The 13,045-nt window shown below is 41.1% G+C and overlaps 1 protein-coding gene across 1 annotated transcript in view; it reads right to left on the reverse strand.

Annotated features, from left to right (window-relative positions):
* ERGIC2 (ERGIC and golgi 2) overlaps positions 1 to 13,045 on the reverse strand; it is a 40,263-nt gene that overhangs the window by 21,358 nt on the left and 5,860 nt on the right. The window contains exons 2-6 of the mRNA XM_048500843.1: positions 12,932 to 13,021; positions 11,537 to 11,682; positions 8,929 to 9,037; positions 5,645 to 5,691; positions 882 to 952 (exon numbers count right to left, since the gene is read on the reverse strand). Of these exons, the coding sequence (XP_048356800.1) occupies positions 882 to 952; positions 5,645 to 5,691; positions 8,929 to 9,037; positions 11,537 to 11,642 (333 nt within the window). The 5' untranslated portion in view covers positions 11,643 to 11,682; positions 12,932 to 13,021. The remainder of the gene's footprint in view (positions 1 to 881; positions 953 to 5,644; positions 5,692 to 8,928; positions 9,038 to 11,536; positions 11,683 to 12,931; positions 13,022 to 13,045) is intronic.

Genomic DNA, 13,045 nt, shown 5'->3' on the forward strand with positions numbered 1-13,045 from the left:
TCAGAGGTGCCAAAAATCCTGCATTTTCCACTGCACATCTGAGTTCACTTTTTTCCCAGTCAAAACTTAACCTAAGCCTGTTTAACTGGATTTGCTTGCTTTTATTCCTCACTACCTTCACAACCCCTATCTAAATGTTTAACAAAAAGGGGCAACCAAGGCACTTGCTATGGCAAACATCATCTTCTCCTCCAGGGAAAATCCATGCCATTTGCCAGAGATGAGAGAACAGCAGGGGCTGTCCTTCCTGGAGTCCTGACTTTGGAAATTCTAAGGAAGCCAAACAATGTTTCTGAGCATCTCTGAGGTTCAGTTCAGAGCTTGGAAGAAGAGAAGGGGATTATTCTTGCTCCCCCCCCCCCAAAAAAAAGATTGAATGGTTGGGGTGGAGGGTGGGATCACAAGCAAGAACAATTTGGCTGACTATGGGGACCAGCTAGTTTCCATGATCTGCAGGACACAAGCTTGCTTTACACAAATCCACATCAATTTGCTTCTGTCAACACACTGCCACATTGTACACTGAGAGCATATGCACCGGAGACAAATTCCTTGTGTGTCCAATCACACTTGGCCAATAAAGATTCTATTCTATTCTATTCTATTCTATTCTATTCTATTCTATTCTATTCTATTCTATTCTATTCTATTCTATTCTATTCTATTCTATTCTATTCATTGCTTGCTCACACAGCTTTTGGCCTGGGATCAAGAAATGATCACGGTGCTCTGGGAAGGAGGAAGCATATTCGGGTTTCTCTTCACATTGTATAAATCTTTTGCCTTTTACTTGAGGGAAGGAGGAAGCAACATCCTCCAGTGGAGCGCAAAGGAAAGCAGTGGGCAGCAGATCCTTTCATAAACAAAGTAGAGAAACTTACTGGCTCATAAATTAAACCATCTGCGGAGGCGACCATAGTTTCCGCCAAATCCAGAACATCAGCCCCGATATCTGTTTCCAAATTGAAACATTAAAAGGCAAGACAGAGAAGCATAAGAATCAGCATGTAAAAGTGATATCCACAGCTCTTTTTTTTTTAAAGAGAGAGATGGAAGGAACCCATTTCTTTTTACCAGGATTCCAATTTTTTCACAGCAACCTTCAACCACATGAAAGAAAGGACTGCAAAACATGCTACTGTCCAAACTGGCCAAGTGCAGCATCTCAAACACAGGGCCTGCATAAAATCCAGAATACAGGAGAATATTTACCCTATTAAGATTGAATGTTTTCCCCTCCGCTGTACTTGAAGGTAGATATAGAAGACTTCCTCTAAAAGAGTGTGTCTGTCCTTGTGGAGATGGGAGCATTGAATCATTGGAACATATTCTCCTTGATTGTAAACTTTATAGCAATACTAGCGGTACCCGGCCACGCGTTGCTGTGGCAAATTTCCTCCTCATCACAGTCCGCAACCCACACAGATGTCCATGCAGGTCCAATGATCCCCAGCATAGCCTTTTGGGCTGGTCAAATAGAAACCCTCTTTCCCTTTTCAACAGCAGATTGGATTCACAATGTTGTATTATGGCTTGTAGTTTGTTTAGTAGAATTCAGGGATGGTCCAACATAGGCTGGCACTGACAGTTCAGACCTAATTTACCTTGGAGTACGCAGTGGCAGCAGCCGTTATCTAACCACTCCTCAAGGGTCAGGGCAAAGCCAACATTACTTCAGAGATCTCAGATTAGAACTACCTGTCCAGCTCCCTTCTCCCCGCATGAGTTGGGTTGTCCGCCAACTGGGCTTCTTGTGAAGGGAGCCTTGCAGATCTGGCTGACCAAATTTCCAAAGGGAGTAGGAGTCCCTGTAAACAGGTATTCTGTTGTGAGTTAGCATCTGTCCAAGTGCTTAATGGACTGTATGGGTTCTGTATGGGGTGTTGGACTGTATGGGGTGATGATGTGCAAACAGTAGGAGAATCGCTTTGCCTAATATTACCTAAATATTAATATTACCTAAAACCTAAATATTACCTAAAACCTAATGTCCACATGTGTGTTGTGAAATTGTCACGCACATCCAGCCATGTGATCGTGTGAAGAAGTGGTGGGTGACTGTGGCTGCACTGAGATGTGCGGCTGGAGAAGGGAAACAGAGTCTGCCTTCCTGACCTCTGTGTCTCCGTCCACAAGGCCCGCAGTTCCCAGTAATGTGTGAGGTAAATGGCACAGAGAGCAGGCCATGCAGCGTGTGGTGGGGAGAATGCTCCTGTGGCCTAATTCACAGGGCCTCCTTCCAATTCGAAACTGGGAACATTTCCCTACCGGAAAAGTTAAGCACAAATACAGTAGAATACAGTGTGTTATTAATGGACCCTGCTGCTGGCTAGGCTTTACAAAATACCATGCTGCAGAAAAACCAATGTACTCTCCTGATTACTTGCCATACAGGGAAAACCTGTTTGCAGCATTCTTCTCTGTATAATCATTGCTTAAGCACAGGCTGAAGAATGAATGTATTCAGCTAGTGGGGGGGGGGGGGCATATATGTACAAGTGGCTATGTATATGTGAACTGGTTTTATGATTCTGCCAATGGCGCTATTTCGCGATCAAGGCAGTTAAAATCTCTAAGCCGGAAGTTTTCTTTCATTTTACCAACGTAGTCTGTTAGTTATCCTGGATATAGAATATATAATGTAGCAATTTGCAATGATTGTATTACTTATACAATGGCATCAGTGGTCATGAAGAGCATGGTCTGAAGAATGCCAGTCCGTGCTGTAAGAGGTTTGTATTTCTAAGGCTTGGTGAGACACCAGAGTGGGGTGGATTATGTGTTCTGAGGTAATATTTCATTCAGGGAGAGGGACTGGAGGTGAGGGCAGAGGCTGCATGTGTAAGTGTGATTGTTTTCTAGATAATAGGTTGAGAGTGGTTTGTATTTCATTTCTGTCTGGCCAGGTACCTCCTAGAGAAAGCATGCACGCCTGGAGTCACCTCAGCTTCTGGCTCGTCCCTCCGCTCCCTCACTGACTCCTGGCCCTCTCCCTGAATGAAATATTACCTCAGAACGCATACCTCAGAACAGGCCCAGCGTCCACCAGATGGCGCTGTTTTTTGGGAAAGGACGGTGATGGCGCTGTTTGGGGGAGAAAGGACGGTTTACCTGGCACAGGTGAGATATGTGAGGTGGTGAAAACTTGCTCGGATGACAGAGCAACGTTGTCTGAAAATTTCACAGCATTTGGTCCAGTAGTTTCAGAGAGCAACAATAAGAAACAAATGGACACTTTGCTTTTTATTTATATAGATTAGAGAATACTTGTTGAACAATATCATTGCATATTTCCGAGGGAAAGCATTTTGAAAATGTTGTCCAAAATTTTAATCTCTGCTGTGCGCTATGATACATTGCTGTGTTCAGATTTGTGAGTTAAGACATGTTCTATGTGATGGTGGCTTTGAGATGAGCTGGTGCAAAAAATCGTTCTTTGGTTGTAGTGGGGGAGGGTGGCCTTTGGTCATGGTGGGGGAGGGTGGTTGCCCATGGGGGGCGCAAAACTCAGATTTTGCCCCGGGCTCCATTTCCCCTAGCTACACCCCTGCTTCAGTTTACATTATGTGCATGTGAGAGAGAGAGTGCATGTGAACTATTTGGTTGAAAACTTGGGTTGCAATCCCTCTTTTTTTACATTGAAATGTTTAAAAATTTTAAAAAAGGAATACACCCACAGTCGAATTTATTTTTGTCTATGGACATTGTGCATGATTGTAATTTTCCCCGCAATAAAAACAGTTTAATGGACAGCAGTGGTAAACAAGAATTTATATGTGAGAAAAAGCAGAAAAATTACATTTATCTACAATTTGTCAATGAAGTTGTAACCCAGGACATAGAAAGTGAGAAAGCGCCAATGTAATACTGTGTTTAATATACAAAGGAGGATTAAAATTTCCTCCTTGCTACCAGAAGATAGCATGCCTCACTCACTGAAGTCCTACATGCCACTGTCAACTAGCCAAATTAGTTATTCTGATCACTAAAATGAAGTAGGCCATCAATTTTTTCAAAGCAGTCACACAAGAACAGTGAAGCAGTCTCAGAAAAGGTGGGAAAGCTTGTCATGTGATGGAATGTTTCAATGACTGGGCATTTTCCAATAAGCAGCCCGAGACTGAATTCTGGTGTGTGCTCACCTGCAAGGAAAACTCATCAAAATCTTTCCATGATAGTCTGAATGGGTTCAGGAGATGGATCCATACACTAGACTTCACTTTTGGCAACCTTGTGTGGGGTTCTCCCCCTCTCTTAAATACCACATTTTGTGTTTTCCTCATTTGTTTCACATCACTACCTGCTACTGGTGGGGTAATACCATGATGACATAAATTGGGGTAAATTATCTTACTTTATTTATTTACAAGGCTTAAATTCTGTTGTTCCACCCAATGGCTACTCAGGACAGAATGAAAGGAACCTGACATGGGGATTCCATTTTCAGTGGCAACTTATTGCTATGTAAAATCTCCCCCCCCTCCAAAAAAATGACTACCGTATATACTCATGTATAAGTCGAATTTTTCAGCACATTTTTAATGCTAAAAAAGCTCCCCTCGACTTATATGCGGGTCATTAAAAGTTTTTTTGTGTTTTTACTTTGCCGGCCAGCAGGGGGCGCAGTTTTCATGCTAGCAACACCAAATTTTCAGGGTACCCTCAGAAGACACTCCTGATGATACCAGCCAGGTTTGGTAAAGTTTGGTTCAGGGGGTCCAAAGTTATGGATCCCCAAAGGAGGTGCCCCCATTCCCCATTGTTTTCATTAGTAGATGGGGCTACCCTTTTGAGGGTCCATAACTTTGGACCCTCCGAACCAAACTTCACCAAACCTGGGTGGTCTCATCAGGAGAGTCTCTTTATGATACCAGCCAGGTTTGGTGAAGTTTGGGTCAGGGGATCCAAAGTTATTGATCCACAAAAGGGTGCCCCATCCCCCATTGTTTACAATGGAAGCTAATAGTAGATTTTCCATTTCTGATAATATCCCTCTTAAAATCTAAGTTGAGTTACATTTGGACATACAGATGATGATGAGGAATCCAGTTTTGAAGGATTTTAACTCTTGTGTTTTAGCTTGGTTGCTGATTGAGCTAAGGTTTTTGTACTTTTAAAGTTATTGTTGATACCATATTGTTCTTGTACTTTTTTGTACAGGTTTTTGTACTTTTAAAGTTATTGTTGATACCATAGTGTTGATACCATATTGTACCATATTGTTGATACCATATTGTTGATACCATATTTTTTGTGGTAAAATTAGGTACCTCTTTTCCATTTACAGAGCCAGTTTACTGTTTTTCTTTTAAATAAATATTCAAAAACATTTAACCTACTGATGCCTCAATTGATGTAATTTTATTGGTATCTATTTTTATTTTTAAAATTTACCAGCAGCCGCTGCATTTCCCACCCTCGACTTATATGCGAGTCAATAAGTTTTCCCAGTTTTTTGTGGTAAAATTAGGTACCTCGACTTATATGCGGGTCGACTTATACACGAGTATATACGGTATCTGCAATCCTATGCAGAGTTATACCCCTCTGAAGCCTGTTGACTTTAATGGACTTAGAAGTGCATAACTCTGCATAAAATTGCAAAGACAAAATGGTAGTTTCAAATTTTAAAAAGAATACTTACATTGGCATTTCATTGCAACTGTAATATCTATATTGATTCTTAATTTACTGGAAAATAAACAAGGAAAATATATTACATCTTTGTTTCACAATAGCATTCTATAACAGTTCAGAAAAGTATTAACTACAAGCACTTGGGATGGACTAAATGTTTGGAGCACCAGAAAGGCAGACTTACAATGCAATCATCAGCAGAAGTACACCCTTCTAAATTCATTCAAGTCAATAGTCTTGGGGTGGTGTGGGGGTTAATTCTGCTTAGAAGTGAAGTTAGAGAAACATTGCTCATGTATCTAAGTATTGGTGACAGTCACCAACCATTCCTTTGATGGCTTATTGTGGAATTTCACTATCAAAGAGGAGTTTACTTGTATAATATATATATTATTATGCATTTGAATGAAAGATGTTCAAGTTTATACACAAACAAGAAAAGAGAAACTGAGTGTATGGTTTTGCCAACGATGCAAGAAATCCAAGAACGTATCACATGTACAAACTCCAACTAAAATATCATGTAAAAGCTCAGAGATCCACCTCCAAGAAATCCTTTGTTTTGCCTAAATTCCTCTGGAAAATTTTGCGGGTGCCGAGTTGTGTCCTGTATGCAGTTCTATGTTTGGAAACCGGGCAGGGTCTGTTAGAATTGAAGGCATGGCTTACAACTCTTAGGTACTGGCTGAGAATATACTATAATTTCGATCCCCTTAGCCTCATTTATCAAATGCTGCCAGAATTCAATGTTTCACATTGGCTTCCTGTTGCCAAGGAAAAAAATTAGATCTCTTGGAATACCCACTGACTCTCTTTTTGCTCTTTTGGCATCTGAAGCCTTCCATAAAATAAAATGCAGATTCTTGGAGATCAAAGCACAAAAGCTTAATAGTGCAGCCAGTAAGGCTTGCTTCCCTCTGAGATGGGGAATACCACTTATTGCATGTCACATGGCTGCAAATTTTTACCATTTCCAAAATCTGAACCAATGCAGAGCTTTCTCTTTGGTTAGATGTAATGTTATGTCATCTGAAATTCTCTATGGAAGATATCAAAATGTAGAACATTCAGATAGGAACTGTCCCTGGTAGGAGACAGGATGCTCTATTTTATTGTTTTTTTCTAATTGGAAATTCAAACATAGCAAATAGGACAGAACTTTCTGATTCTGCTGAGTTGTTCCTTCTCTTGAACAATTCCAATCTTGAAATAAGTGAGAAAGTAACAACATTTTTGCAAGATGTCAAAAAGCTACGTCAAGACTGAGAGATAAATTGTCATTTACTTTTCCTTTCGGTTATTTGTGGTTTGTTTTGTTTTTAGTTTTGTTTATGGCTTGATTATAGTTGCCTGGGATGTTTTATATGTCAATGAAGGTTTTGTCAGATCCACTATGAAATTTAAGTCATGAAGCACAAGTATAAAGCAGACCTAGACTAAAGCCCTAGAAGAGAAGTTAAGAGTCTGAAGACCTCATGTTGGTGTAAACATGAATTTCCACCTTCCCTCCCATAGATATCCCCAAACCATTGCTGGCTTTGGATAACAAGTCAGCAATGTTCCGCTTGGTGTTTTATAACTAATGTCTAGAAAATGCATATAGATGCTAAAAACAGTTCAATGCCAAGTATTCTCCATGGTAGCCAATTAACACTAGCTTGTACCTGCCAAAATATTTAATTAGGCTTGCTGAACATGGAGCAGCTTAATTTGCTTCATCTCTGTTTCCATTCACCCCTTTGAAGAGGAAGCAAAAGAAGGAACCAAGTTTGCATTTCTATTTATAGAGAAAGAAACAGACACTTTCCCATATGTACATCTTTCTCCGGGCATAAAGGTATCTGTAAACAAAGCAGGTTCAAGATGCTGGGTGAAGACCTAATAGTGCAAGCTTAAGTATGTATATACTCAGAAGTGAGTTGTAATTAATTCAGTGGGACTTACTCCCTAATAAATATGCTTCAAATTGTAGCATGGGTCAGTGAAGAATAGAGTAGGCTGTGAGCACATCAGCAACCTAGACTGTCACAATACTTGTTAAAATGTTCAAAAGCATAGTAAGAGGAGCAGAGAGTCTTAGAGGAGTCTTTAAATAACAATACTTAAGATCACCCTCATAGCAGAGGGAGAAAGAGGAGCGTCAGTGAGCTGGAAGATTTGAGGCATTTGTCAAGAAGAACTGCCCCACCAAACTTAATTGAGAAAGCATAACAACAAATTGCAAGAGACTTGTTTTCTCTCAGGGACTGTTCACTAGGTGGGCACAACAGTTCCTCGCTGGTACTTTATTATACGATGCTAACACCCACCAATTATCTCCATGGCAACGAAGACAGGAGCCAAAATACAGAACAGTGATTATTCTCCAAAACATTAAGATCACTTCTGTTTTCAATTGTGAGGTGAAAGGTTCATGATTCCCCAAAGCAAACACAAAGTGGGCAAGTGCATGACAAACACATACACACCCACACCAGCACACAGAGCTGAATAAAAAAATACAATCACACACCCCTTTGGTGAGGGATAAGATAACTAGACCTTAACTATGGTTAAGATATGGGAACAAGCCAAGGGACAGCAGGTCCTTTCCCCCTTTGAGCACAAATTCCCTTTGCCAGTTTTAATGACGGTTAAGAATACATCTGCACCCACTTTGACCATGATTCACAATATCCCAGGTTATCTTTGAGCTTAGTTTTGGACTGTGACGGGAGAGCAGGGGGAATTCTCACTGCAGGGGACCCAGAGAACAGCCCCATGCAGCCCTTTCTTAAGGGAGGAGCTGCACCAGTCCTATATTCTTAGATGCCAAACTGGGGGTTAGCAGGAACAGCTAGAACAGGGGCTAGCAACCTTGGTAGCTGACTTGGGCACCGGCCCACAACACAAGGCCAACTGTAGCCTGAGAAATAGTCATGTTACCTAATCCAGATGGCTGCTTACTTACTTACTCCAGACACAAAGTTTCTGAGACACCAGGGTCATGAATTAATTTGCTCCAAAGAAACCACCAAGCCACCATCTTCTTAACAGATTGCCCTGAATGTTATCACCCTCTACTGCTTTCTATAGCCCAAGCAAGCATGTTTTCCTTAACTTATCTTCTCCCAGGAAATATATTTGATCGTTTTGATTTGCAACTACTCCAGCACCTGAGTGCTGCTGCTCTTTAAGGTATTACCAATTAGAAACAAATTAAAAGTTGTCATCTCAAAACAAGAAAGAAAAAAACAATGCAGCAGGCAAACAACACAAGTTTTAAAAACAAGTCAGAGAGATAAATGTTACCTAGTGAAATCTTTATCTACTTCATATTCATATTTCATCCAGGTGTCTTGATAGACCGTAAACTCCATGATGGTTAAAAGAGCCATAGTAGTAAATGCGATTAGAGAAACTGAAATAGTCAAAGGGAAAAAAGGAAGAAGGAAGTACACATTTTTAATTATATCAGTTTGCTGAATTTACAGGAGAAAAATGGTAGCTGAGCACACTGTATACCTAAAACTTTGCTCATATATCTATGCGCCTTCATTTTAGAACCTCTTCCGAAGAGTCCATCTACGGCAGCGGATAGCATACCAAACATGTCCAAGGAAACCTTTTGCACAGGGGCCCTTTAGCTGACCTTCAGGCCTACGCATTTCATGGGTTTAGACAGAAAGTAAATTTAAGATAGTTTTTTTCCACTGTTTTCTAATTCTGTAACCCTAGTTCTATTGCATTGTTTATTGGATGTCTAATACTGCCTGGCTGAATTGTTAATACTTTGTAATCTACCTTGAATCTCAGCAAGAAAGGCAAATTATAGAGAAAATAAATAAGGGTTCTTGTGAGGATAATCTAAAGTGATATGTTAATCATCTTGAGCTCCTTGGGGAACGAGTGAGACAAAAATGGAGTGAATATGTTTGGCAAATGAATTTAATTCCCCCAGCATTGAAGCATATGTTGCTCTGTTGTTCAAAGGGGCTCAAAGGCCCCCACCCGCTGCCAAGTCCTCTAAAGTAAGTCTTCTCTCCCCATCCTATCATACCTGGTTATGTCTGAACAACTGCCTAGCTAGATCACTAGCCAAAGCAGGTTTGGGACTCATGCAAGTGGACCCCCAAAACCAAAGCCACTGCCTCTTCAAAACCCAAGCGATAAGAAACTACGCTGCACCATAAGAACCCATGTGCCACAAGTGCTCCACCACGCCCACAACTCCCTCTTGAGCTTTTTCTGCTGCTGTCCTGACCCTGTGGAATGACTTGACTGAAGAGGCTCAAAAGACAAACGCTAGGTATCTCCACGAAGGAAGGCAGGGGCTTTTGCACAGGGGACCTTTGGCTGACTCAGTTGCTTTCACTCTTTTTGGCCATTGGGATGGGATTTTTTTCAATGAAACTACTTTAAAGGAGGCTGTAAGCCTCCATGAGTTTTGTGCAAAGGGGATATAAATATTGGTAAATGAAGTATACAATGCAGAAGTACAGAATCAGAAGTTTTATACTGGAAAACATGCCCAGAGAAAATAATTGTAAACACTTGGGGTGGAAGTGGGGCTCTGATATCCACCACGTAGTAAAAACTAGAAGACTGGTCTGTTCCTAGAGTACAATAGCCCTGGCCTCTTCTGCCCAGAGAGTGACGTATTTTTTTTAGAAAGCAAATCCTCCATTTACTTTTTGCCCCTGAATGAGCAAAGTACACAAATGAGAAAAACCAAACACAGACTAGAGGCCAGTCCTCAAGTGCAATATGTTGAGTTCAGATCTTCTAAGTTAATTTTTTCATTAAATGGCATAATCACACGCACAAGCTCAAAACAGAAATTTGGGGCTGCAAAACCCCATACACACATACTGAGAGCAAGTTCATTGAACTCAGCTATATTTGTGAATGTGTAAAGTCCCGTCAAGAGGCAGGCAACTTATGGTGAGTCTTCCACTGATTCTCCAGGAAAGAGACATTCAAAGGTGCTTTGCCATTGCCTCTGCGTAGCAACCTTGAACTTCCTTGGTGGACTCTCGCCCAAGTATTAACCAGGGCCCACCCTGCCTAGCTTTTGAGTTCTGACAAGATGGGGCTAACTTGAGCTGTCCAGGTCAGAGCTGCCTAGATTTTACAACCCAGAAAACAGCCACAAACATGTCATCTTGAGAGTGTTGCACAAAAATAAGCAGCAGGGTGGTACTGTGGTAGCAAAGGACAGCTCTCATACTTCTCTGATGAAGGCTTCCCTTTGGCCCAAGCAGCATTAGACTCCTGCACTGTTCTCAGGCATGCCACCAGCAGCATTTGGATGGAGCAGGATTTTCTCCTTTAGTGAAATTACCATGAGAGCATCTTTATCTGACTACCAAAGCAACGATCCCCAAGCATCAGTTTCCTGCACTCTCATGCAACTGCAACTCCAGACTTCAGCCACCATGAGCAGAGCACGTGGGAGCAAAGGGATGGAGTTTTGAATACCACTCATGTGGAGGAGGGGAGGAGCTGTGGCTCAGTGGTACAGCAGCTGCTTGGCATGCAGATCTTCCAGTTAAAAGGATCAGGTGGTAGGTAATGCAAAAGACTGCTGCCTGAGACCCTGGAGAACTGCTGCCAGTCTGAATAGATGATAGTGACACTGATGGACTAGTGGTCTGATTCAATATAAGGCAACTTCATGTGTTTATGTGCAAGCACACTCTTCTCAAACTGAAACAGGATTGGTGCCTTTCCTTCATGAGAAGCTTAGGAACCCCTGCACCAGCCCATTTTTGCCACATTCCTAAGACAAGAAAGAACCATTCAATACAGGGGTCGCAGTTCTGACACATTTTTCACAACCAAGCCTTTATTCACTGAATGAGATTCTTACAATTCAAGCTTATGAGTCACCATACTTGAAGATTTTCTTTGACATTACCTGTTCCTCCACTTGCAGAAGTTTCAATGTAGCTTTCAGGAACTTTCGGAAAGGCATCCAACTCTTTCACTAAATTCAAAGTCTTCTTCCGATTCAGGCGCCTCATCTTCAGCAGGTTCCTCAATATTTTCCTTCATATATTCAATCTGTATTTTGGGAGCATACCAACTAAATGTAGTTAAATGAGTAACGTCCTTTCTCAGCTTGGAAATTTAAGACCCTGTAACTATATTTGCAACCAAATGATGTGACCAGGCTCAAAAACTCCAGCTCTATAAAGCTACTGAACTGAAAAATGCATCTTACCCCCAGGAAATCAGAATATCGACTGTTAATTTCTGTTCTGCTCAAGCAACTATTCATACTTTCAATGTTAAATTAAATCAAGATAAAGCCTGGTTTGGGTCCACATGCTAACTGCATACCTGATTTTAATCTTCTGCTCCTGCAACTAACTGCTGATTCATTTCAAACAGCCTGCAGCGTGTTTAATAATGGAATAGCCAAGGAAAATTAACATTTAAAAGCCAGCAAAAAAACCTCTTGACCTAACCAGATGACACAAACCTGACAGTGCAAATCCTTTTGAGTCAATTATAGCCAATGATCTTAGAGTGGTATAACTGTACTTAGGATGGCACTGCTAAACTGAACACGGTGCTATTATTTAAGCATTCTAACAACTTGATCTGGTAGCAGCTGCATGAGCAGTGTGTGATTTTCTTCCTACTGAGGCTGGAAACACACATCATTCAGGCAAAGCAAAATTCCTAAATCCTTTGCTTGAGAAGACATTTGCTGGGGAGAACAGTAAAATGAAAAACACATCATCCTTGCTTGGCTCTTTCCTCATAATCCCCAACAGTTGTTTTTTCCACCAACCAGTTTTAATTTCTGCTTTTGAAACCTGCAGAAAAAGCAAAAAAAAACCCAACAATGTGGGAGAGGGCATGTGTTTAAGCAGGCCCTTTCCACTTGCTGATTCTCTTCTGCAAACATCCACCCCGCAACACAGCAGGGGCATTCCACAGCAAACACTTTTTGGGGCGCACCCTGTTGGCAGAGGTCACTGGGTAGTCCCTCCTTGAATATTACGGAATGAGTTGAATACTGAAAAAGTTCCTCAGAGTGGGTTTTCACCAAATAATGGATGTGGAGCTTCCTGCAGCCTGTCATGCCATTTTAAGTTCTACAGTTTTAAAGAGTTTATTCTACAAATGTGGTTCAAATTAAGTAAACTGCATCATTTGTATTTCCATTTACAGATACCAAGCTGGTTTTAACAGCATGTTACTTGAAATTCTGCTGGAAATTCAAACACATTAAAACGAAAACACAATTTCACTCTTGAAAGGACAGATTAAAATAAAAATCGTCACATGGCAACTACATTACCTTGATGTTCTGTTCCTCTTGTCAGTATTGTTCAGTATCATCTTGGAGAGACACACAAAGATCAAAGCAGAGATCGTGAGGCAAGAGATTCACAAAAACGGATAGGATCAAAAT

Source organism: Sphaerodactylus townsendi, linkage group LG06 (genome assembly GCF_021028975.2).
Source record: "Sphaerodactylus townsendi isolate TG3544 linkage group LG06, MPM_Stown_v2.3, whole genome shotgun sequence".
NCBI classification, from domain to species: domain Eukaryota; kingdom Metazoa; phylum Chordata; class Lepidosauria; order Squamata; family Sphaerodactylidae; genus Sphaerodactylus; species Sphaerodactylus townsendi.